General features: G+C 34.5%; 2 protein-coding genes and 1 long non-coding RNA gene across 5 annotated transcripts; 1 reads left to right on the plus strand and 2 right to left on the minus strand.

The window, feature by feature from the left end:
- The first annotated feature begins 410 nt into the window (after window positions 1-410).
- Window positions 411-2198, plus strand: LOC108347880 (receptor-like protein kinase FERONIA). The gene has a single exon (XM_017587334.2). The coding sequence runs from the start codon at window positions 732-734 to the stop codon at window positions 1917-1919; it is 1188 nt and encodes a 395-aa protein (XP_017442823.1). The 5' UTR covers window positions 411-731; the 3' UTR covers window positions 1920-2198.
- Window positions 2199-11774: 9576 nt separating this feature from the next.
- On the minus strand, window positions 11775-15753 carry LOC128195041 (uncharacterized). 3 transcript variants are annotated; one of them, XR_008246596.1, is made up of 6 exons: window positions 15370-15753; window positions 15098-15263; window positions 14635-14755; window positions 13737-13847; window positions 13557-13646; window positions 11775-11956 (listed from the first exon to the last, which is right to left on the minus strand). It is a non-coding gene; the product is annotated as an uncharacterized LOC128195041 (long non-coding RNA). The 3 variants fall into 3 exon arrangements; XR_008246595.1 differs by having other exon boundaries at window positions 11775-11990; XR_008246597.1 differs by lacking the exon at window positions 13737-13847 and having other exon boundaries at window positions 11775-11990.
- Window positions 15754-19280: 3527 nt separating this feature from the next.
- On the minus strand, window positions 19281-22992 carry LOC108347885 (type IV inositol polyphosphate 5-phosphatase 9). Its single transcript, XM_017587341.2, has 7 exons — window positions 22605-22992; window positions 22192-22299; window positions 21740-22082; window positions 21203-21387; window positions 20491-20599; window positions 20244-20398; window positions 19281-19717 (listed from the first exon to the last, which is right to left on the minus strand). The coding sequence occupies exons 1-7, from the start codon at window positions 22766-22768 to the stop codon at window positions 19471-19473; spliced, it is 1311 nt and encodes a 436-aa protein (XP_017442830.1). The 5' UTR covers window positions 22769-22992; the 3' UTR covers window positions 19281-19470.
- Between the last annotated feature and the right edge of the window lie 4137 nt (window positions 22993-27129).

A 27129-nucleotide genomic window follows, 5' to 3' on the forward strand; every position in this document is an offset into this window, starting at 1 on the left:
TGGAGACACTTTAAGGGATAAAGCACATGTAGTTGCTCAGGTCTTAATTTCCAACATGACAAAGAATTCTCAACAATTCAACCGTGCTCGGATGTCTGTCAGGTAGGTCCATGTAATTCACTTCTTATTGTCATTGTTTTATTCATTTAATCAACAATACATTTAAGTTTAGAAAAATATACTTTTTAACATACATAAAATTTTTGATATTATTTTTATTTTTTTTTTAAATATAAAGTTTACTCCATGAATGTAAAAGTGTATAGATCATATGTAATGTGGGTCTATCATTTTCCAACTGTGAAAGGGAAAGTACTTCCAAAAAGCAATGTCAAGTGACACTCCAATCTTCTTCCTCTTTATTTCTACCCTTCTTCACACTCTCTTTTCTCCCTCAAAGTTAACCACACTCTCCTGAGTAACTTCAACGCTTCACTCCATGCAGACAACCTTATCCATGCCCATCCTGCAAGAACCTCCACAAAAGAATACTACATAAACGTGGAACCCAAACGAAACTTAAACATTCACACCAAGCAGCACCACTCATCCCAAAGCTTACGCATTCAGCAATGGCATCCAAGCCATGTCATGCCAACTGATCTCGATCAAGCCCTCACCAAGGATACAAGTGAAAGCACCACTTTGAAGCCAGAGCACAGAATCAAGATTGGAGGTAACAAGATTTCCAAACCCTCACCCTCTTACCCAAACCATCAAACCCAACAAGCATGAGAATTCCACTGATAGCCTCTCTTGTGGCTGCGTCGTTGTTGCTATTGTCGATCGTCATCGGATTCATAATCTTCCGATGCGTAAGAAGAGTTAACTCCGAGAGAGATAGCAACTCGGAGTCTTCAAGCACGCGCTGCCGCGAGTTTTCTCTGGCGGAGATAAGAGCAGCCACCAGCAACTTCGAGGAGCGTTTAATCGTGGGCAGAGGAGGGTTCGGGAACGTGTACAAGGGGCACATCGGCACGAGTCACAAGCCCGTGGCCATCAAGCGGCTCAAACCGGGTTCGGACCAGGGCGTACACGAGTTCCAAACCGAGATCAAGATGCTCTCGCGATTCCGCCACGAGCACTTGGTTTCCCTCATTGGGTACTGCAACGACGGTAGAGAAATGATACTCGTCTATGATTTCATGGCGCGTGGGACCCTCCGCGACCACTTGTACGGCTCAGGCGAGGCGCTGTCGTGGGAGCGGCGACTGAAGATCTGCCTGGAGGCCGCACGTGGGCTTGACTTCCTCCACGCCGGCGTGGGCCGGCAGAGCGTAATCCACCGTGACGTGAAGAGCACAAACATCCTGCTGGACGAGAATTGGGTGGCGAAGGTGTCGGATTTCGGGTTGTCAAAGGTGGGATCGAACGCGTCGCACGTGACAACAGACGTTAAGGGTAGTGTGGGATACTTGGATCCTGAGTACTATATGAGTCTTTGGTTGACTCATAAATCCGACGTCTACTCTTTTGGCGTGATTTTGCTTGAGGCATTGTGTGGGAGAGCACCTATAGTGAGCAGGGTGGAGAAGGATCAAGAGTGTCTGGTGGCGTGGGTGAAGCGGTGTTTTGACGATGGGAATGTTCATGAGACGGTGGATCCGGTTTTGAAAGGTAGCATGCGCTCCAAGTGTTTGAATAAGTTCGTGGAGATTGCTCTGAGTTGTTTGAATGATCATGGCAAGGACCGGCCTCTGATGAGAGACGTGGTGAAGGGGTTGGAGTATGCGTTGAATTTGCAATGCCGCTTGGCGCAAGGTGAACGGGAAATTGGCTTGACAGAAATGGAGCGTCATGGCGAATTTGACGAAAAATTTGCTTCTTCCAGTAGTAAAGCTACGACGACATGCAGTGAGGAGGAGCAAGCTTTGGTGCATGTCATGTTCTCTGACCTTGGAAATCAAAGACCACGGTAATTAATGTAATCAAACTCTGCTAATGTCCATCTTGTATATCACGGAGAAATACTAACTAGTGGGTTAATGTATGGATTTACTGGCAAATTTTAGATGTTCCTTAACCATAATTTATAGTTAATGTTTACATAATACTAGTATTAATAAACGTTTTTATTGAGATCCTGAGTGTGGACTTATTAATAGGTGAAAAGATATTAATGAATTAAGGAATGCTGATATATATTTATGAGGTTTGGAATATATATAGGGATATACATAAATCAGTTGGAAACATTACCATGATTGTCTAACACTCTTTTGTATTTGAGAGATGCGCTGGATTTCAAGTTTCTTTGTGTTTAATAAATTTAGGATAAGTATCTAGAAGTTGGAAGTGGGACAATGGTACTTTAACTTTTGTATATTCAAAATACTATTTGATAGCTTTAAAAAAGAAAACTTTGTGCTTTAAAAACATAATTTGTAATGAAATGCTAATAAAAAAAAGTTAGGTGTCCCGTCTTTCCTTGGTCATGATGACTTTAGGAGGAAAAAAAGGACGATTCCAAGACTGTTATGTGCTTTTAATTGAATGGTAAAGTAGGATAAAAGTTGAAATTGGGGCATTATAAATTGACTTTTATGCAAAGATTAGAACTTTTTACATATGCATGTGAGAATACCTTTTGCTTTCTTGACATTATCATCAAAAGGAAGAGCTGCATGTAGGGTTGTGTGAAAAGAGAAAGTATATGATTTGCGTACAGGATATTGAATCCACATAAAATGGAATTAATGGTGGAAACAACTGTACAAATTTTGTCACGGAATAAGGACTTACACAATATAACTAATATTCAAATGAAACATGTTTGTAATTTATGTACTTTAAAACATGCTCTATATTATTAACAAAAATTTATTTAGTAATATTGTTATGTTTTTTTAGATGTAACTTTTCATGTAATAAGATTTTATTGTAATTTTACATAAGCCTTAATCAATAGTCCTTATATTTAAAGACACACTTTAAAACGTACTTGTATCATTTGCTATATGTATATTTTTATTAATAGTTTATATTATTTATAACTTAGTGAATAGATCATTTTAGAGAAACAAAATCAATTTTGTCATTTACTAAGTTTTCCCATCAATAAAATTATATTGGTAATTTAATAATTTCTCATAATGTGACTTGTATACAACTTTTGATTTCACTAATTTAATAATGATAAACCTTTGATCGTATGAACTTTATACAGATAATGGTTTTTCAAAAAATATAATACCATGTCAATCAATAATCATTTGAAGGATAGAACAATCAATGGACTAGCTGTGCTATATGTGGTGTGATTTGAGTGGAGAAACAACTACTTACTTACTATTTATATTTATACTAAATGATATGCTAAAACTAATAAAACATAATACAACCAAATTCTGAACTCAAACTAGAACTAAAATGCAATATGAACTACACTTTCTTATTTTCAATTCCTAAATGCGATTACAATGTATAAAATGATTACAAGAGTGTATGAAATGATTGTACTAACTAATGCTAAACTAATCTAACATTTAACACCTAAAATGAAATGAAAAAGATTATATACAAACTATTTGATGAAAACCTAATTCAACCTACGTGTTTGATAATATGTTTGAGTGAATGCAAGTACAATTAGACTATGCTAAACTACAGAAATATTAACAACTTTAAATGAAACTAGAATTCATGATCAATTACCATTAAATATGCTTTCAAATGCTAAAACTCGATCTCAAATGCATAAAAACTGTAAAATCAGTTGAGATAAACTCTATCATGAATTTGATACAATATGTAGATGTGTATATTCACCATTAGACGATGGATATATGTTTCAAAACCCTTCTATAATACTAATTCTATCACTTAGAACCACTAATTTGATTTAAAATCACAAAATGCATAGATCCCTAATTATGAATCCTAAATAACGAAAATAAATATCAGAATGAATTTCACTAAAGTCTACTTTGAATGTGATGCAAATTGAATTCTAGAATCTTGTGAAACTATGCCAGACCTTAGGCTAACACACTTTTACACTAAAAAACGCAAGAAAACATGAAATTGATGATATGCGAATGCAAGAGAATGAATAATGGTATGAACGGTCAATACAACTTCAAGGCTTATTCAATCTTAAAGTAACTCAAGCTTTTGATGTTCAAGAGCCACTGTATGCATCTTGAATGAAAGAAGGGCCATTATGTGTTCACTGAAATTTAGCAATGGCTATGCATATATCAAACTTTGGAATTACAAAAGCTTGACACATTTAGGAGTTAATAAAATGGAAAAATTGCACTGACGTAAAGAAATAATCACTAGTAAAAAAAGAGATTTTTAACTCGTACATTACGCTTCGGTTTCAAAAAAACCGAAGCGTATCAAAATGCGGTGACAATTTCGTAATTTTTGCGAAACTATATGCCTCGGTTCAATTGGAACCGATGCCTAAGGGGTATACTATCTCGGTTCTCTTACCAACTGAGGCAAAAAACTTTGTTTTCCCCCTGCAAATCAGTCTTTGCACCTGCCAGCTTTTTCAAAAGAGGCATACTGCCTCCGTTCTGTGCAGAACCGAGGTAGTATGTCCTTGACAACCTCTGTATCTGAATGTTTCAAATAAATTTTTTCAACCTCTACTGCCTCAGTTCCATTTGAACTGATGTCATAAGGCCTTTATGCCTCGGTTTAAGCACGAACCGATGCCTATAGTTAGAAATATCTTTAAATTTTTCCATTTATAATTATTTTTTTGAATTTTTTGTGAAAGGTTTACGCCTCGGTTGTCTTTAGAACCGAGACAGTAGCGTCTTATTACCTCAGTTGTCTATTTAACCGAGGTAATAACTTCTTCGATTTTTAAATTTCAGATCTTTCATTCTCCCCTTCCATTTTCCCCTTCCACAACCTTCTTACCACCACCATCCTCAACTCCACCAAACAAACTTAACCTCAGACTCACCATCCTTAACTCGCTTCGCCGCCGCTGCCTCTACCACCGGTCGTCGCCGCTGCCTCCACTGTTGTTCGTCGTCGTTGCCTCCCCCGTTAGTCCTCGTCGTTGCCTCAACCGTTGGTCGTCACCGCTGCCTCCACCACCGGAAGTCGCCGTTGTCTCTACTTCTCCCACGCGAACTGCGTTGTCTGTTGTCTCCTTTGGTCGTACGTCGTCGCCACCGGCTTTTCGTCACCGTCTTCGGTCGTTCATTGTCGCCTTCGGCCGTTCGTCGTCACCTTCGGCCGTTCGTTGCCGCCTTTAGCTGTTTCGTCGCCGCCTCTGTTGTCCCAGATAAAAAAAAAGAAAATATTTTGAAAAGCAAAAGTCCCCATTTTCTGAAAAAAATTAAATAAAAAAGGCATTTACTGCCTCGGTTCGAAACCAACCGAGGCAAAAAACCCACACATAATGCCTCAATTCAGAATCGAGACAAAAAGGTTACCCGTTTTTACCTCGCCTTTATATACCTCGGTTCAGGAACTGCGGTCATAAACCCAAAACAACCGAGGCAATAGCCCTTCGTTGCACTAGTGAATTCAACATGTTCAAGTTAACAGAGAGATGAATTCAATCGGTGAAAAAGAAGAAAAACACATTAACAATAATTCAAATCACAAGAATTTCAGAAAATAACACTGAATTAACAATTTATAAACAAAATACGTAGTTGATAAACCATGAATCAGCAAACTAAGTTCAATAAAAGCAAACCTGAAACACAAACTCCTTCTAGCTAGTTATGTAGTCCAGAATTCATTGAAGCTTCAGAGAAAATAAAATCGCAAGTGGAAGAAAACATATTCAGTGAAATTGAGTCTCCTAGGTCTTCATGTTCTAGCACTCAAGGTAAGTCTCTATTCTCTTCTCGCGCAAGCTCCAAAACTCAACTCTCCTTTAAAGTTCAGAAAACTAACTACCTACCTATCTACATACACTACTTGTAAACCTATGATTACAAGTTATAAAAACTTCATACAATACAACTCCGTCCAATTCTGATTGTTTCAATTAGTTCAACATGTACCAAGTCTCACTATGCAACCAACTTCTTCCTCACCATCTATTGTAGGTTGTTGTAGCTTCAATTTTTTGACCATTGATGCTCTTGACCTATTAGTAGGTGATGGTTCCTTGGTCTAGCCTTTTCCAGGTCATTTAACATAAGCTTCAACTCACGGCCTACTCCCCTCAAGTTTAGGTTGATTAATTCCAGCTTTAGTTGCATTGGAAACTTCCAAAATAGGTTGCTCATTGTTAGCTTTTGTTTACATCTCAAAACTTATAATAAATGAAAAGAAACCAACGTGACATATTTCTATTTATTGCTGCACTAATGTATTAAAAGAAATATTAACTATTTAAGCTAAGAAAATATGCTACATAGCCTAACATGTAAAAGAATGAAAAATATAAAAACTATTTAACAATAAGCTACTACCTAAGTTGGAATTAACATTCACTAAGTAACACTAAATTAACTTCTACTCTAAAATAACGAGAATGAACTACTATTTTGGAATTAAAACATCAACTTGTTAAGACAAGATCACTTAAAAACCTTATTTTAAAGTTTAACATAACTATGTAACTAAATAGCGTCTATTAAATGAACCATCTAGGATAAACACGCTACACACTATATGTAAACGATATCCTAAACGATCAACGTTACTCCAAACAAACTTTGCCTAAACGCTAATATACGTACTATGCCTAAATGTTTAAGAACGTCTAACACTATTAATGCATGTACGAAATAGTACTCTATTGTCTATTGTGTTGTGTTCTTTTTCTGTGCAGATTATTAAATTACACAGCTTATTCAAAAGTTCTACATTGGATCAGAAGAACATTTAAAGATAGAAAGATATTTTGGGAATGTTTCCTTAATGCTTTCTTTCTGGTGTATCCGTACAAGCAACACATTTGCCTCTACAAGAAGCAAAATAGTTTCTGACCTCGTACCAAAAGGCTATACATCTCTACCCGAAAGTCAATGCTCTATCTTTTTCAAAAAAGTCTATATAAGTAGGACTGCATGAAGGGAAGATAACAATAAGTTCTTACTCTTTCACTCAAGCTTACCTCGTCTAAATCTTCTTGTAAAAGAAAAGTTTTACAACAAGTTTTCTGATATTCTTTGTATTGAATATATATCCTCTCCAAGAGAGTTATCATCTATACTTGTCTTTCAAAAATATTTTCTTGTTTAGTATATTCAGATGTGAACTAAAATACTTGTTTGTTTAACTTAATGGATATAAACTATCTAGTTAGTTAGACTAGTGTTTTACTAGGAGTGGTGAAACTCGTTTAATCAATTGAATTAGTTTTGTCAGAGCAGCGCAACAAAATGATTAACGCAAACAACAAACGAGGAGGGGGTGAATTGGTTTCTAATCGCAAATTCGTGCCTTAAATAATTTTCTCAATATTTTAATTTCCTTAGCAATTAATTAAAATAATAAAGAGAGTAAGGAAGAGAGAAAATTGCACAAATAATTTTTATACTAGCTCAGATCACAAGGATCCTAAGTTTAATTACTAATCCCTAACGGAGATTAAATTTCCACTAGCACAAAACCAACAAATTGTTACAATCATAAAGAAAGACAAGTGTAAGGTTTAGAAAACACTTTGTGATAGCAACATACTTAGCTAGGTTGGGTCAAAGTTAGGAGATGTGCATGAAGAAGGTGTTTCCTTAGATGATGAGTGCGGAAATGGAGTGGGAAAAGGTCTAAGGTTGCATAGTGATCGAGGTCGTACCCGAGTCAAATTAATAAGCAATTAAATGTAGTATACTAGGAGAATTCACCCCATGGTCGTCTCTTAAGGACCAATTATTGATTCAGACATTAGATCAAACACTTGGTGGGAGGTTTTGAAGCACTAGTAAAAATTTCGTTTTTAAACGCGCCATATACGCTTCGGTTATGGGAAAACCGAAGCATATAAGAGTGTATACCTCGATTGCAACAGAGCCCGTGGTGGAACGCCCATACTGCCTCGGTTAAAACAAGAGCCGAAGCATATACCTCTAAACAGCGCCCTCCAGAAAAGACAGTTTTGTTTGACAGCTTTTTGAGAAGGCTCTATTGCCTCGGTTCTGCCATGCAACCGAGGCCTAAACGTCTGCTCCTGCTCCTGCTACGTTGCCAGGTACTTTGCCTGCTACGCCAGAGCTAAGGCATCGGTTCAGCAAGGAACTGAGGTCGTTAGTCACAGCTAAGGCATCGGTTCAATAAGGAACCGAGGCCTAAACGTCTGCTATACCTGCTCCTGCCACGTTTCCAGGTACTTTTCCTGCTACGCCAGAGATAAGGCATCGGTTGAGCAAGGAACCGAGGTCGTTAGTCACACATGGTGTTATTGCTTCGGTTTTTTCGAGTAACCGAGGTATAAGCCCCAATTCATATTTTAAACCAAACCTGGGTTTCATTTGCGCGTCTTCTTCCTGCATTCGCGTTCTTCCTCATCGTGTCCACCACCACCACCACTGCCACTCCTTGGCTCGCCGCGCCGCCACCGTTGTGCTGCTTGGTCTCGCCTGCCTTCTTCTTGTCAGTGTTCGCGAAAGGCCCTGCTCGTTGTCATTTTTGGCCGCGCCTCCTCCGTTCGTCGTCACGCCATAAGTGACCGCCGCTGCTGCCTCTGCCACTGCTGCCTCCGCCGGTGCTGCCTCTACCACTACTGCCTCCGCCACTGCATTGAGGTTGTTTGATTGTGTTCTTGCTGATAATAATTGGTGGAGGCTCATATATAAATTTTACGTTTAGGTTGTTTTCATTTGGTAATGTTTGGGTAGTCTTCATTTGCTGTGTTTGATAATAAAATTGGTCCTTGCTTGGAATTTTGGCAGTTTTTCTTTGTTAGTTTTTTCGGCAGTTTGTGTATTGGGGGTTTGGGAGTTGGATTAAGACATAAAGAACATAAACAATTGATAGGGAAAAACGGTGAAATCTTAATTATATATTTAGAAATGTACAGTGTAGTGATTGACACGTTGAATTGTAGCATTGTTATCTAATAAAATTTAAGCTGAGTTGTTTTTTTTAACAAACTTTGAAGGATGGGAATTTGGGATGATTAATTGGTGTTAAGTGATTGAAAATGTATTTATGTTTTTATTTATTTTTGAATTTAAATCTTTTAGAAGAAAGGAATTCAAAGAATGGAAGTGAAGTTAGTTAAAAAAGTAAAGACTGAGTATTTTTCAAGGAATTGATTCAAAGAGTGTAACTCAAGGTAGTTAACAAAATATAAGACATAAAAAAATAAGAAGATAGATAGATTTTGAGACCAATTGATGTTATTTACTCTTGGTTGAATATATCGTTTGCTTGAATATATTGCACGTTACATATGTAATTATTTGTTTGCTTGAATATATATTGTTGTTGTGATTTAGCCTTAGTTTCCCGTTTGAGATTCAATACAAAAATTATTTACTATCTCCAGTTTTTTTGAACAAATGTACTTTTTACAAATGAAAATAGAGGAGATGGTAATAATAATTTACAAGTATTGAATCTTGAATTGTCCGGTTGGACAGTTTAAGAAGAGTAATAACTTTTTCATAGTTTATTATAACATATCAAATTTAATATAACATATCAAGAGCTTAGTGTCAATGCAGGACTTAAAGCTTGTTGAACTGAAGTCTCACGATTGCCACGTCTTAATGCAACAGTTGTTACCAGTGGCAATTCGTGGAATTTTGCCCATAAAAGTTAGGCTGACCATAACTCGATTGTGCTCAGTTTTCTTGTCAATTTGTAGTAAAGTCATCGATCCTACAAAGTTAGATGAACTTCAAAGCGAAATTATCATCATCTTGTGTCAACTAGAAATGTTTTTCCCTCCATCCTTTTTTGACATCATGGTGCATTTACTTGTTCCTTTGAAGTAGTTATAATGAAAGTAGAAAACATATATAGCGGTAATATGCAAATGTACGAGAACATTAAAATATTTACACCTACACTTCATTTTAATGAAGTTTTAAAATATTAATGGACTTACCATGCTAATAATCTTTTGATTGGATGATTGTGCAAAACAGATTTACATGGTTAAAGCATTCTCATTATATTCTAGAACAAATTCTCTTTGACATTTTTGTTATGACATGACAATGCCAAACCGCCAACTTTCAGCCACCCCTATAATTTTTTGTATTATTGTTAATTATCTATTTTATCACAAATATCTTAATGGACGCTAATCCAGGATGTGCAGAAGAAGCTCCACAACTCAGAGAATTGGCAGCGGATGAAAGGGAACAGTAGAGGTTCGGAGCGCACTCAAGGTGTTTGTGAAATTGTCTGGTGGTGTTTGAATGGATGTTTTGGTAGATCTCTAACTCAATAGGCTTTCCAAAGGGGAAATAAGCTAGAGGAGGTGCTAGATAACAAAGCACAGAGGTGAACTTGAGAGTAATAGCTAGAAATTGGCAGCATTTCTTTACTTCAATTCAAGTTACATTTACAAGTGATGAAACGCTCTATTAAGGAGAGCTTCTAAAATGTATTGTGCAAGTTATTTTAAAGGTGCACATGCTGTAAAACAGATGGAGGAAGCTTGGGAAGCAAGCTATAGTTTCCAACTCAGCAAAGCAAATGAAGAAGATGGAGTTGCTGTCTTTGGCGCTGAACGTAGTGCAAAGGCCGTGGGCACCAACCGTCCATTTGTGATTCTTTTGGTTTTCTTACGTGGCAGCCTTTTTGAGTTGCATAGACATGGTTCTTCCCTTTTATTAATATTCTACAAAAGCAATGTAAAAGTATTTAGCAAAGAGAAAGAGGACTTAGTAAGTAATACTCCATAAAAGTAAGGTAGTGAGTGTTCCCTCTTCCTCTTGGATTCTCTTGGACATGGCTCTTGTTAAAGGTCCTATGTTAAGCTTAGATGGTCCTCCATTATATCTCTTTTTTATAACCTTATCCATATTGTCCTTTACATGTCTACTCTTAGAAAAACTGCCCAGGTTGAAACAAGACAAAGAAGAGGCTGAAAAAGAGATTGCAGAATACCGAGCTCAACTGGAGTGTGAGTTTCAAAAGAAAGTTTCAGACATACGTCTATATGATTATATTTGATGGTATTAGACTGGTCCATTACAATATTCTAATTTGTGATGTTACATTACATTAATAATACAAAGTACTGGTGATTATAGAGCTAATGTCAAGCGACTTGAGCAAGAAAATGAAGAAAAAAAAATTCAAAACCTAAAAACGGAGGCTGCAAAAACTCCAAACATTGAAGACATTCGAACCAAGTGGACTTCTTTTATTTTAAGTGTTAGTAAATTGTAAAAACTTGACTACAATTTAGTAGTGTATATAGGTGGATTAATATATAGTTTGATGTACAAATTATGTATTAGATATTATTAGACAATTTAATGTTTGAAATGAATTTCATTATCACTAGTGGAAAAATGACATTTTATAACGTACAAAAATGATCTTTTATAACGTAGTTACTGGCGACATAGTTCTGGACGATATAATAAGTCTACGCATTTTATAACGTAGCAGAAATTTACGTTATAATATGTTGAACATATTATAACGTAGTTTCTGAAGTACGTCATAATATGCGCAGTTTATTATGACAAATTTTCATTTGTCTGTTATAATAGGATGGAAGGTTTTATAACGTACATTGCTTAGTACGTTATAATATATGTTTTTTTTTTCTAAAAAAAAATTGATTGTTATATTTGACATCCAATAAAATTATAATAATATTCCTGTATTCCAATCAATTTATAATCAATATAGTTTCAAATAAACAAATTTAATGAAACTAACAAAATAGAATTCATTTCAAATATTAAATAGTCTAATATTTAATACATCATTTATACATGAAACTAAATATTAAATCCAAATATTACATTAATGTACATACACTATTGAATTGTAGCCAAGTTTCTACTAACACTTAAAATAAAAGAAGCTCAGTTTCTTCTAATGTCTTCAATGTCTGCAAGTTTCATGGAAGATGAATCATTAAAGATCTACAAATAAAATAATAGAATTAAAAAAAATATTCTAATGAATAGTTCAAGTTACATTAGAGATGTCAGACTAAAACCATTTGATACATCTGAATCTGATTATTAAATCTGAATGTAACAAAAAATTTTACTATATCACAAAATTATGTAAGTTTACATGTGAATAAATTTAGACAAAAATATAAGTTAAAATAGATTGACAAAAGGTAAAATAAAAAAAATAAGTACAATTAGATATAAAAACAATCAGATTTTTTTAAATTATTTATTTCCAATCAAAGACTCCTTTCTCTTTTACAAAATGAAAAAAAAAAATACAAAAAGAAATGAGAATACGAAATTATTTGTCTGGAATAAAATTTCAACCTCATGTCATTTCAAGAAAAGAAAAAAGACAAGTAAATTACACAAATGATGACAAATCCATAAAAATAAAGTAACACAAGATAATGCTCTAAAGAAGTAGATAAGTTTAAAACAAACATTTTTTAACTGGTTGTCACATACTAAAAAATCCATATAATTTGAGGCATTTACTTATCTAAACTGGTACAAATAGATTTATTGATTTCATTAATTACTCAATCCAATGATACCCTTTGGCCAGAACTCATTGACCACTATTTAGGAAATTATATGCAGTTAGCAATTTCAATGACTTCACCCAGAAGTAGATCAAACCAACTATAAAACTACTCATTATTATTAAATTATCTTACATGTGTATGAAGATTCCCAACATGCTAACAACTTAATTCTTATTGTAAATTATCCTACTGAATTAAGTTGAGTATTCTGTAAATATTATTTTTTTAATTCTTATTTTTTTAATTGTGAGTGTTTGAGAAGATATTTGTTGTATTGATTGAATGCCATAATAATGTTTTTGTTTGATCTGTGTGCAGAGAAGACTGAGAAGCTTTGCTACTCATCATTATTCAGCTTGTTGAGGAATTGTTCATTTCCCTTTGTTGTAACTATCTCTCTCCATATATACTATTTGTTCTTCAACATCAATATTTCTCAAGAAAATCCTATAACCTCTCAGTTACCTAATACTGATTACTTTTATGTAGAGCAACAACCGAATCTTGAAACTCATGCTGACAGGTGATTGAAATAGCAGAGGTACTTTATATGATCTAGAGGTCCTTGAGGTATTTGTAAAACCAATTGATAACAATATTTTATTGAAATTGAATTCAATTTTTATTATTTTCTCTCTTGTATTTACTCTTACTGCCATTTGGTATTGTATTCATCTGGAAGCACCACGGGAACCAGATAGCTAGGTCCTGCTAAATCATCTTTATTTTACTTGTTCATTAAACAACATTAGTCTTTGACCTTAAGGTGTGTTTATGCTATAAAATTTACAAGCTTGTAATAAGCACTTTCCAATAAGAAAAAGTTAATCTAAAAAATACAATTAGGTATACCAGCAGTTAGGTATAATCAAACATGACTTTAACTGCAAGAATACGATAACATTGCCGCAGGAACAGGCTCAAAAACTTCGGCTATTTCTATGTCAAGCATGTTTGGTTTTTTCTATAAAAGTGTTACCTTAGATCTTAAGCTTTTGAGACGTGTTGTCAAACAAAGAAATTTTGTTGGATCCTTCCAAATGAGAGGCAGTGACGAAGTTGGACAATCCTAAAACAACAATGTAACTTATTTGGATACTATAGAAAATTTGTTTAAGCGTCCTCCAAAATTTTGATGACAATAACTAAGTTAATTCACTTGAATATATTTTTAGCAGGTCTCTGATAGCATGCAAAAAATTATCACTGTCATGTACTCCTCCTTGTTGTTGAACATCAGAGGCACCTTGGATCAGGGCCAAGCAATGACCTTGCAAACCATAAAGGGAAGTTCAAAAGATAAAAGTAGAGGTGTGATGCAAAACTGGACTTTGACTCCTCAAAGGTGAGAGGAGAACACTTGATAGGATTGTGATAAAATAAGTTATGCTTAATTGAAGGAGCCAAATACATTCAACAATTGTGAGTTTACTTTGTTCTCTAAAGTGCACCTACTAACTTTAAAGGAGCCAAATCCCTTAGTGGCAGAGGACAAAAGGGAGAATTTATATAAGAAACTCTACTTAGCGTGACTCTAATAAAACCACATTGCATCTATTTCATGTTAATCACCAATATTTCTTAAGTGCAACCAACAAATCATGAATGATAAGACCTAACATTGTATCGTATGCCTTCACTCTTAGATTGGATTAAACAAATGAAAAATACTTGGGCGTATAATTTCATAAACATTTTAATAGAGTAATTCTATCTGTTTGTATGATTTCATTATACTACTATGAAAGAAGAAACGAGAACAGGAGCAGAAGCTCCTCATGATCAAAGATCACTCAATGACCCCGTTTCCATATGACAACACTTGTTTTCTTTCCACAACTAACTATTCCCCATCCCATCTCACTACTCACTTAAAGGGGGTCTAAGATAACCAATCACACCATGTGTAAGAAAAGAAAATCAGACACTTTTAAATTGGAAGTGGTAAATGGGAATTTTGAAATAAGAAATATACCACTACAAGTCAAAGCAATGAAAATAAATAATCATACAAAATTAAAGAATAAGTGCAATGCCAAAATTCTAAGGATACATACCACCCGTCCCTCAATTACAGACAAGTATGCTTAAAGCTCAGACTCAATAACCTTGAGCAACGAAAATGCTCCAAGCATGTGCTTCTTTTCCAATTGGCAGACTATCTTTAAGAACTGATGCCTGGCAAGGAGATTGATGAATCATCAAGGATGAAGGAGAGAAGAGAAGAGAACAGAGTAGCATTGCAGTGATAGGAAAATTTATAATGCAGGGAGATCTGTATCACAACAACTGCAAAAGGAAAACTCCTCAAGCGAGCATTTGAGCAAAAAACCAAGGCCCAAACGGCAACCATAGCAATTCCACTCAAAATGCTAAGAAACCGCTCTCTCACCACACAAAAACCAAAACAAAACCACACAACACTGACATTTTCGTTTTCATATTATACACATCACCTACAAAACATTCTATCAAACGGCTATAACTTCCCAAATCAACTCGGGATCGAAAGAAGGTAACCTCGCCAGAGAACAACCTTCGAAATCCGTCTCGTCTGTTACCATCATTGGACACTCCGTCGAAACCGAGGTCGGCGAGGTCTCACCCTTCCAAATCCCATCCTCCTCCTCTCTCTCGTGCTAATGCCGCTGATTTCCCCACCAATCCAAACACAATCCCCACCAATCTAGGACAAATTAGTGAAATTAATAGAAGAAAAACATAACAAATTAGGAAAAAACAAATAGTAGAAGAAATTTTGGCGATTTCGAAGTATGAATCATAAAAGCTACTTGGTCAGACTTCGGAGATTTCGACGAAGAGGCAGCGGAGGCAGAAGCAGTCTCCGAAGGTTCTATAACTACTTGGTCAGCCGTAGAAACAATGCTTTCAGTTCACTGGCCTTCGCCTTTCCCTAACCTAGCTCTCCTTCTCTCTATAGCCTAAACCACAACCACAGTCGCGCGGAGGGAGGAGTATTCTCGGAGCCGAGAAAAGCATGGGCGCGGAGCAGTGTTCTCAGAGTGTTTGGAGGGAGGAATGCCGAGAAATTAAAGATAAGAGGGAACGAGAGGGAACGAGAGGGAACGTGATAGTAGGTTTTGAACGAGAGGAGTCTTCGGAGGTTTAGAGACGCGGAAGAGAGAAACGAGATGAGAGGGAAAGTTGAAATGAAATCAGCGAAAGGTGAAAAATTAGAAAGGAGAAGATATTATAACTGACTTTCAAAACTAAGTTATAATATGTCTTAAACTTATTTACAAATTTGCCATCGCATTTCAATTTTATAATTGATTTTCAAAACTACGTTATAATATATTTTAAACTTATTTACAAGTTTGCCACCGCGTTTCATATTATAATTGATTTATAAAACTACGTTATAATATGTCCTATTATGATGGATAATTTTTATCCGTTATAATAGGTTCGTTATAAAATGTTATTTTTCCACTAGTGTATGTTAGTTCAATTGAATATGTTCATTTCATGCTATATTGATTATAAATTGATTGACGAGATGATAATACAGGAAATTAATTGTAAATTGATTGGATATGTCAAATGTAATAATGATATTTTTAACAAAACAAGTTTTTATGATGTATATGACAATGTATGTAATAAAAGGTTAATTTTGAAAAACATATATTATGATAGGTGAACAATTATTTGTCGTAATATATTCGACATATTATGAGAGGTGAAAAGATCTACATCATAAAACACTAGATATTATTGTAGGTAAATCTAGCTACGTCATAATATATTCGTTATATTATGACTAATAAGTGAAAATCTATTATAATACACTAGACCTATTATGATAGGTTACAGAAAGTACGTCATAATACGCTGAACCTATTATGACATAATTTTCTGCTATGTCATAAAATGCGGAGACCTATTATGATGCCCAAAACTATGATGTCAGACCACTCGTCATAATAGATCATTTTTACCTGTCATAAAAACCGATTTTTCCACTAGTGATTATAAAATGTCTCGTGTATAGTAAGGTGGGTTTCCATTCATCATAATGTTTATAAAGCTTAATCCTAATGCATTAAAGATGATATATTTGATGACAATGGAAATATTCAATGGAAATCAATCCATCAAAACTAAAAGAAATAACAACATAGGTAGCAAAAACATATATATTTCAGGTAAATGACCCGAAACTGACCTTTGTTCTTCATTGCACTCGTTAATCAAGTTGTTGATTCACCTAGAAGTGGTAGATTTTCAACTTGCAATCAAAACGTTGATGCTACACATAAAAACGATAACAATTGATCTGAAGAAAATTCCCAAGCAAGGCACCATAAACACTTTCACTAGAGGTAAGTAACACAAGACTAACATTTGTTCTTTCTTGCACTCGTCAACAAAGTTATTGGTTCACATAGAAGAGAAAGTGCAATGAAATAGTATGTTTTAGAAAAATTTACAAACCATATGACCTTGTAGCATGTAGAATCTGACGTCTTATACCCGTCTGATGTTTGTTTCTAGGTTATCTGACGTCTTACGGTGCTAAATTTTCACTTTCACGCCCTATATTTTAATGAATTTAAAACATTTAGACATCAAACCTCTAACAATCGACGTCTAAACTAGTACTTTAGCAACTCATACATCTTTTCAGTTCAGTTTTGAATGAATGCAACACAAACATATGACGTTGGAGTGGAAATTTTGACATCAAAAGGGTATATAACATTAGAGGATCATATATCATAACGTCTAGAAGATGATTTTATTTACAACCATACCACTGATCATTTTTTACGTTGGAGTTTTTGTTGTCTAATGTTGAACGTGTGACATGAAAGGCATATTTTGCACTAGTGTAAGGTAATAAAAATATCACTAGATACTTATCTAATTGTGAACTGCAATATTTTTTAACTTCATTATGTTTTTTGTCGATATTTAATTATTCATCCCCATTGGAAGGTAGATAGATGGGAAAAATTAAAACCAAGTGGGATTCGTTTCTTTTAAGTGTTGCTAATAACTTGTAGAAAGATCTTATATAGTACTTTACAGTCTTTCGAAGAGTATTTGTAAAAGTTTCAAAGGTTGTAGGTTTGTGTATATACAATTTTGTTGGAGAACTTAATTGTATGAATTGATTTGTTTGGGAATTGTTTGGTTTAGTGATATAAAATATATTTACAAGTAAATTGAATGGAGAAGAAAATGGTAAAACAAAAAAAAAATCATAAAAAAATGTAACTTAGTATGACAAATTTTGCATTAGCTATCATAGTAACTTTAAACATATTGTGACCGACTCAGTTATACTTATCATAGTAGGTCCACTTATTATAACAGGTATCTGTTAAGACAAGATTGTCGAAACAGTTATTGGAATCTTGGATAAAATTAGTGGAATCTCTTAAGAGTTCTTGATAAAGATTAGATGTTTCAAGATTGAGTGAATCAGTATAAATTACTTGTGTTAATGTCTTATCAGCATAAAACGTTTTCCTAAACGCTTGCTTAAAAATACAAATGTTTCTAACCCCTACAATAGTTATTAGCTTTAGTTTGCGAAAAGAGTTTAGAAACACTACTCAACCCTCTCTCCTTCTCCTGTCATAGTTAGTTAGATTTATAATGATAGGATTTTGCGGTGTCATAGAAAAATTGCATTTTCTATAACTTCTGCAACTATGATGTCATAATACCTATCATAATAAACTTGTTTTTATCTATTATAAAGCGTGTTGTATATAGAAGGGTTAATTTTCATTCATCATAATGTTTATAAACTTAAGCCCAACGCATTAAAGATGACATATTTGATGATAATGGAAATATATTATAGTCTAAGTTTAGGAGCAAGAAAGATGAAGCAAGTTTTGGAAATCATGGCTAAGGTAACGGTAGATTATAGTTTATTTTTAGCTATAAAAATTGTAGTGATGCTATACCCAAGAAAAATGGAAAGAAATAACAACCTTTATCATGATTGTATATATTGTTTGTGGTTGAGAACAAATTTTCTTACTGTATTGTTGATGTCCAACATGTCATGATACTAGTACAATTAGATACGTATTTACAACAACTTTATTATGTATCCTATACAGGAGTCCTCCATAATACATTTAGTGACTTTGTCTCAAATTTAAAAATTTAATATAACAACATTTTTAGGCTTTAACAATAATTTTTAAATGTTATTAAAAACTAATATATGTAGTAGTGTAATAATATACCATTTTGTCATAGAAACACCACTTTCTCATTTATTTCTCACCAATTGCATGTATTAAATGATATCTTGTACGCATATATATGAATAAAAAAAATATGTTCATTTCATGCACAGAAGATAAGAAGGTGATGTTCTCAGTTCCTACCAAAGATAACAATTGAGGGCCTTAACTACCTCAATAATTGGCCAATAATTTATTTTCTATTTTGGACGGTATATAGATTTTTGTTTGTATATTTTATATCATATATAGAGCATGCAATTTATTTGATTCTTAGTTAGATTACATTTATTTATTAATTTGTAGTGTGCCCTGCGCGTGGGTTTAAGCTTTATTTGGGAATTATAGTTTATTTTTTCCAATAAGTTTCGACATATATATCTATGTTTTGTGACAAACAAAAATACAAGATAATTCAACAACCAACTTCACTTTATACTATGTCATCCCCTAGAAGTTCCCCATTTTTCTTCCACTGAATTTCTAGCTCTTATCTTTTTCATGAAAAATTAAACATTTATATACATCCATCACACCAAAGTTTTCTTTTAAAAGAAAAAAAAGAGCAAAAAAACATGTGCAACCACAACACAATGACATGTTTTGAAGTCTCTTATCAGCCACATTTGTTCTGCAATAGGAAGAAATCACAGCAATGAATCATAGCCGGAAGCTAGATCGTTTTGTACGTACAAAATCATCAGTGGTGGAAACCTCAAAGGGTGTTTTAATTTGGTCGAATCTTTCTGATAAGAACAAGCTTTGCAAGTTTTTCATGAGCTTGGGTAAAACCCTGACTTCTGCTGTAAACATTGACTTAACAGGTCTGTGATCTGATAGTTTTGATTCAGTTCTAGTGTACTGAACTTGCTTTAGACCCTCTCCATGCCACACTATTCGATCGCACCTACGTTAACAACAAACAATAATCTTAACAAAATATACATGTAAATTTCGAACACATTTTTATATTTATTATTTAATTAAATTTTACGTTTATCATAAATTTAGATATTTTTAATTGAGTTTTGATTAATTTGTATCAATTAAATACTATAAATTCTAACATTTTTTCAATGATAGTTTAACTATGTGATCATCCTCATCTTTTTAACATTTTTTAAATGATATAGTTTCTTTCTTTTATTGAAATATTTTGTAATTAATGTAAAAAGATATTATCATTTGTCATTTTACGTTAATCTCCATATCATATTATATTAAATACAAAATTTGACATTTATTAATTCGTGGAAACAAATAGATAAAGCGATGACATGTCATTCTATTAAAAATAAATAAATTACAAATATTCAATTAAAACTATAATTATATTGAAAACTAAATAAATAATAAAAATTTAATTAAAAAAATACCTAAATTTATAAATCACTTTAAAACTTAATTAAGTCTAGATTTATGTTTTCTCTTACCATGCTGGTGCTCTTCTTTTCTCTGCCTTTTTCCCTTGATAGAAACAACCATAGTAAATGTCTGAATTCGGACAATATTTGTAGGTTGGTGCAAATTTTATTGCTCCTTCATGCCACCCTCTCAACGTGTTTCCACTCATTAGCTCCATTTTTAACTTCATTCTCATTGAACATAATTGAGTTAGAAATTATTTTAAAGGATTCAATTCAAGAAGAGTTTGAAGTCTCAAAGTATATATATATATACCTGATCATTTTCTAATAAGGAATCCCAGTCTCCTTTTTCAACAAGAAAGCGTGTGGTTTCTTCTGGTAGAGAAATTCTGTAGTTTAAATCTCCAAGCAATATTACATGACTGCACAGCCCCACGATTGGTTAATTAATTTAGGTGCCTAAAATAATACAACATATTGCACATCATTCCAAGTACAATACAACCAATTATATGCAAGTTGGAGATATTATAATATATTTCCTTCATGCTTCACTGGTCAATATCAATTCCATCGTTACCGTCATTTAAACATGCTCTAATTTTTTTAACACAAATGTTTCAATTCAAGAGAATAATACAGATTAAAGAATGTAACCAATATCTTAAAATTAATTCCAAGTTTCTTATGTACCACTTCTTTACAATCTCTGAAGTGAAATAACTTTGAAATTGTAGTTCAGTTTAAAACATTAAACCAGCGGAGAATAACATACTAATATTTTGAGGGCATGATTTCTGTTGGACATATTCAAAGTCCAAGATTATGTCATTAATGATGCTTCTTTCATTAAACACATTATTTATTCCAAGAACCAACAAACCAAGTGAAACGATGCATTTAATATTTGCACCTTGTTTATATATATTTTTTTTCTTTGGAAAGGACCATGTTAATTAAATTAATAGCAAGAGGGGCAAAAATATTAAGAATGAGTATGCTGGACTGTTTCAAAGTTCACTTACTCATGGTCAAGAATGGTTCTTGGCAAATCAAACAAAGGCCCTCTGGGAAAGCTTGTTCTGGAAAAGATTTCAGTAACATTAGAGTTTCTGTATTTCTCATCCCCTTCTCTGCCACCTGAAGCTAAATGACTGCACACAAAGCAGAAGCTTGTTTCATGTAACTGAAATCTCACTGATACAGAACCCTGCAAGTAGGATTTTAGATAACCAATTCTGACGTGAGCTTAGACATAAAAAAGGGTTTATATATACATCATTTATTTGGACATATGATAGTTGTTTATGGTTTTTCTACAACGATTTTTCTGCTCATTTTAGCTTCAAATGATTCTCACATTAACTTTAGTTTAAGGCTGTGGATGATGCTTATGAATAAACTCTTATGTGATAAACTTTTACCGAACCTAGTTGTCTAGTGCCTTATGTGCTTTGCAAAAGATTGATGTTGACAGTGATGACTGTGAGAGTATAGTACAAAACAAATACGTATGTTGAGGTACAAGAGTAACATCAATTCAGTGGGGTTTGTTGGGTTACCTTGTTTCCTAAGCACCCCATTATGCCACACCCTACACATGACACACTTGGATGCCTAATGAATGGAAAAAGATCTCTTCTTGTCCAGACAGATATGAATATTCCAACCATTTGCTTGCTGATGATGCATTGAACATCATGTGGGGCTTCACAAAACTTAGCCGAATTTTCTTTCTCATTGAGACAGTTATTCTGCAGATTTTCACCATCACTTTGATCTTTGCCCCCTTTATGTGATTTCTTGTTCAGAGCTTCCCTGATTATGGAATTCCATTTCATGGAAATATCGTTGTTTTCTGATCCCAATACGTTTGATGCTTTTAGAGGCACTATTTCTTGAAACCTGGAGTAAAAATAAACATAAAAAATTAGTCATCAAAGCTTAAGTTTCTTTACTCACATTACAAAACGTTTTTTCTAAGCTAGAAAACCTGAAGCATTTCTGACAGTACCCTAGTATATAGATGTCACAAGAGTCGTTGCATGTCTCCAATAAATCATCTATATTCAAATCTTCTTCTGGTGCAATCCCACCTACGTTCCATGTACTGACAAATACCCTTAACATGCAGTGAAATACACCATATCAGAAAATTTGAAAGGAAAAAAAAAATAATAAACAAAACCATAGAATCTGAACAACCCAGAAAAGAACTTAACTTAATAAGGCTTAGAAGCTGTTTGGATACAGTACTTAACTGAAAAAGATTTAATATTTCCAGTAAAGAAACTCTGGAAAACTCTTAGCTACTATCCAAACAGACTTTAACACTGCAGTTTTCTATAGATTTTCAATATATGATGCACAAGATATAGGAAGTAGCTAGATAAATAAACCACAAGAGAAGGATAATTTTGTTCTTACTTGCATTTTTGTGTGCCCTTGTGATCATTATGAATGGATTTTGAGTTGTGATCAAAGTCTACAATACCCAGTAAGGGTTCTTTACAACTAGGAAAATCTGCTATGAAATCGCTGCTTCCTAGTCGCTTCTTGAATATCTTATTAGCCACTAATGTAGGCCACATGTCCAAAAGCAATTTGCATACACAAAGTGAGGTCTATAAAATTTGACAAATGAATGATTGGGAGAAGATGATAAAACTAGAGGTGTTCACTGCTGCTTCCTTTGCTGGCATGGCATAATGCGGTGTTACTGGAAACAGAAAGCATTATATAGAAGTCCCAAAGTAGAAACAATAAGGAGAAACGGAAAAAAGCATTGTTTTGTGCAGGTTGAAGAGGATGAAGGGGTTTCATGTGACGTAAAAGATGATGCAGGTTTGGCTCCATAGATCGTCATATACATATTTGAAATATATATGAAAGTTGTCGCCATGGGATAGAGATAGAGAAAGGTAGAACAAAACATGGGTCTACCCTTCTTGGACATTTGAATTTTTCTGTTTGTTGAGTAGATTTTTAAGGATATCTTAATGTTTCCCAAATTTAAATTGTTGAAGATTGATGCAAGTGGAAGAGTGGTCCATAACAAAATAGGCAAGTAGATAGACTACTAGTTATTATTGCCCCAATCTATAGATAGTCAAGTATTTTGCTGACATGTGAATAAAATATGACAACTTTCTTCTTCTTGGTGGTTGCTTAAAATATGACTTCTACTCATGGAACTAAATACCCCTCTATTTGCAGCATGATTTTATATATATAACATAAGTGATGAAAAAACAGTCACAAACTAAAATTAGTGTAAATACAAATTAAAAACTAGATTTTAGAAAAATGGTTACATACTAATTTATGCATAATGTATTTTTATTTTTGTAAGAAAGTTATTCTTTATTTATTTTTATATTTCTATCTAGTTTATTGAATAGTTTCTCCAATCAGATTCAATTATATTGACAACTTATAAGATTAATTTGAATGTTTAATAGGCAATTTATATTGAAAAATGAAGCAAAAAATCGTTGTCTAAATTTATTTAATTAATATATCTATTCTAAACACAAATATTCTCGTGAAAATTAATAAAAATAAAAATATAGTCATTGATATGTATTAAGCAAAACTTTTGGTGAGATAAGACTGATATAAATTCTGTACTACATTTGTTTAGTAAAATTATGTATGAACGCTATTAGCATGCATATTTTTTTCAGTATAAACAATCGCTTTTGAGGGATTGTGTGCAACTAAACGAGATATTCTGCAGATTCCAATTGTTAATTAGGATGTTATTAAAATTTTAATTAAGAGTCCAGAGCAAGAAATCATTGGATATGAAACTACATCTTCACGTTAATTAATTAAAAGTACATGTGTCCTAATTAAGAGTTAAGAGTAGTAGACCTTTCTTGCCGGTGGTTAAATATTTTACGCTTTGGTATCTTTTGCAGTTATAGATGATGATCCAGTTTCAACAATAGCAATTTATTACATAAAAACAATTATTTAATAATATTCATTTTTTAAGAGCTTTATCCCGCCACTTATTTTACTGAAGAAAAAAAGAACACTTTTTTTATAAAAATTATTAGTCATAAAATACTTCAAAATTTCTCATGGTGAAATTTAATGTTATACATAAATAGGCGTCTCAAATTTTTCTGATGAAAAATATAATTCTGTCACATATTGTGACACTATAACGTTCTTACAAAAACTTATTTTTTTTCATTAAACATAATGAAGAAAGAAAACGTTACGTTGTTAATTGTGTGGAAAATTTATCACAAAAAGTTGTTTCTGAAAAGGAAAATTGAACTTTAAAAGAGAAGGCAAGGGTTAAATGGATAGAGTATTTGACACAAATTCTAAATACTTCAACTCAAGAATTAGATGGAGAAGAAGCAAGAATGAGTTAAAAGAGGTGGAAGTAAATGGCATATGGTGTGAGGAGTCAACGAAGAGGTAAAGCAGAATTCTGAGAAGAGATTTACAGCATCAAATCTTGAAGTAGATAATGAGGAAATAGAGGAAGCAGCTAACGAGGGGGCACCGAGAGTCCGAGACCAGATAGGTTTAACTTCCTCTTCATTAAAAATAATTGGGAAACTACTAAGAGTGAAGTATTCAGTGCTGTAAAATGGTTCTGGAAAATGGAAAAATACCATTTGGGTGCAATGCCTCGTCCATAGCAATGGTACCCAAAAAAACAAAAGTCATATGTGTGGATTAATATAGGTCTATTTCTTTAGTTGGGTGTGTGTATAAGATCATTTCTAAGGGAAGAGAACTCTTAGATTGCATTTTGGTAACTAAGGAAGTTGTGGAAGACTATAGGCGGGGAATTATTTGTCAAGGTGGACTTTGAACAAGCCTACAACTCAGCCAAATGGGAATTTATGGAATAAATGGATTGGTTGGATAAAGGTTTGTATGGATTCTTCTACTGTGTTGGTTCTAGTAAATGGAAGCTCAACCCAAAAATTTAAACCAATAAGAGGTTTGAAGTTTGATGCAAGGGATCCAATGACTCTATTCTTATTCCTTATAGTGGTTAAGGGGCTAGAAAAAATGGTAAGACAAGCAATAATGAAAGAATTATATCAAGGTGTGAGGGTGGGGAATAAGGGAATTGAGGTTGGCCTGTTGTAGCTTGCAGATGATACTTTATTTATTTATGAAAAAAACTCAGGCAACATAATGGTTATAAAAGCTATTTAAGAAGCTTTGAGTTGGGTCTTGACTTAGACTAATTTTTTCAAAAGTAAGATTGAGGGATGGGGATTAAGACAGAAGAATGGATCAATTCTCTATGATCCTAAATTGTACAAATATAAAAATCACGTTCAAGTACCTAGGTCTACCAATAGGGGGAGACCCAATAACAGTTTTGTGCTTTTACAAGCTCTTTACACACATTTTTAAGGACTTTGAAGAAAGATAGATGATATAGGGAAAGTGCCGAAATGATTTTAAGATAACAAAAAATGAATCCTGGTGGTGGGTATGAAATTTAACTTAGAGAAGAGCTAGGTCAAACCGGGAAAAAAAATACAAGAACATGACTTAATGCAGATCATAAAAGGCCAAACAATTAAAAGAAATTGCAATGATTCCTGGATATGGTTATAGGAAGAAGAATGAGCATATAAAGTAAGCTCTGCATATAATAGACTGTAAGGTATTATAGGTGGGGAAGACTATTGTTTTTAAATCTCTTTGGTGCTTAAATATGCTTCCAAAAGGCACAAATACTAGGATTGGGGTAATGAAAGATGTACTGACAGGCCCTCCCAGCATATACCGAGCGATCGTTTGATATAATGCCGCTCGCTCAAAACCGGACGATCGCCAAAGGTTGCACGTCCGCCCAATATTCCGGACCGAGCGTCCAAACATTCCAGAACCGAACGTCCGCCAAGAATCTGGACCGAGCGTCCTTAGGAACCGAACGTCCGCTGAGAATGTGGACCGAGCGTCCTTAGGAACCGAACGTCCGCCAAGAATCTTGATCGAGCGTCCTTAGGAACCGGACATCCGTCCACGGACGTCCGCCCAAGGTATCTAACGAGCACCCACCCATTCGGGAGCCGGACGTCCACCCAAGATTGGACGTCCGCCCACCAATTAGGACCGAGCGTCCAATCATCCATAGACTGAACGCCTTCCCAAACGATCTGCACTCAGTGGATAACATTGTTAAAAGCTAAATGACACATTAATGTCCTTAATGAAGATTAAGGTATTATTGGGCCGTTTCCAGGCCCCCAAAAGGTAAAAGCCCATTACAATAAGTATAAATAAAGGTCTCAGGTATGATTTCTGGACAGATTGCTTAGAAGGCAACACATGCATGCATTATAGAATGCTCTGTCATATTACTGACTTGAGCGTCGGAGTGCCTTTAGCAGGTACCTGGCCCCCCGGCTTGGAGCAGAGAGCGAGCGTCTGGAATAGGAGGACGTCCGCCAGGTTTGGAGCGTGGAGCAGCGACCGTCCATCTTTGTGCCGCCCGCCATTGCAGTCCGCCCGGTCCATGCATATTCACCGTCCGCCCGTCCGTCTTCAACAGTAAGTTTGTGTGTTTTTACAGGGTCCCCACCGATCCAGTCGAAACATTTGGACGGCCACCCAAGATGGCATGTCCGTCCAAGATGACGAGCGTCCACCCGTGTCAAGTACCAAAGACCGAACGTCCAAAAGAACAGTTATCCGAGTTTTCATGGATCCAGCGGTTTTTTCCAAATGTCGCCCATCCAGGCGTGGACAATCCCTTCGCACAATAAAATTATGCTCGGGCTTGGGGGGCTTATGTACTGCGAGGTCCTCCCGGCATAGGACGGGCGTCCAACCATTCAAGAAGGGACGTCCGTCCAAAGATGGAACGTCCGTCCAAGATGGCGAGCGTCCAGCCAACCAAGACAGAACTCATAGGACGAGCGTCCAACCATTCAAGAAGGGACGTCCGTCCAAAGATGGA

This window comes from Vigna angularis, chromosome 1 (genome assembly GCF_016808095.1).
Source record: "Vigna angularis cultivar LongXiaoDou No.4 chromosome 1, ASM1680809v1, whole genome shotgun sequence".
Lineage (NCBI taxonomy): Eukaryota > Viridiplantae > Streptophyta > Magnoliopsida > Fabales > Fabaceae > Vigna > Vigna angularis.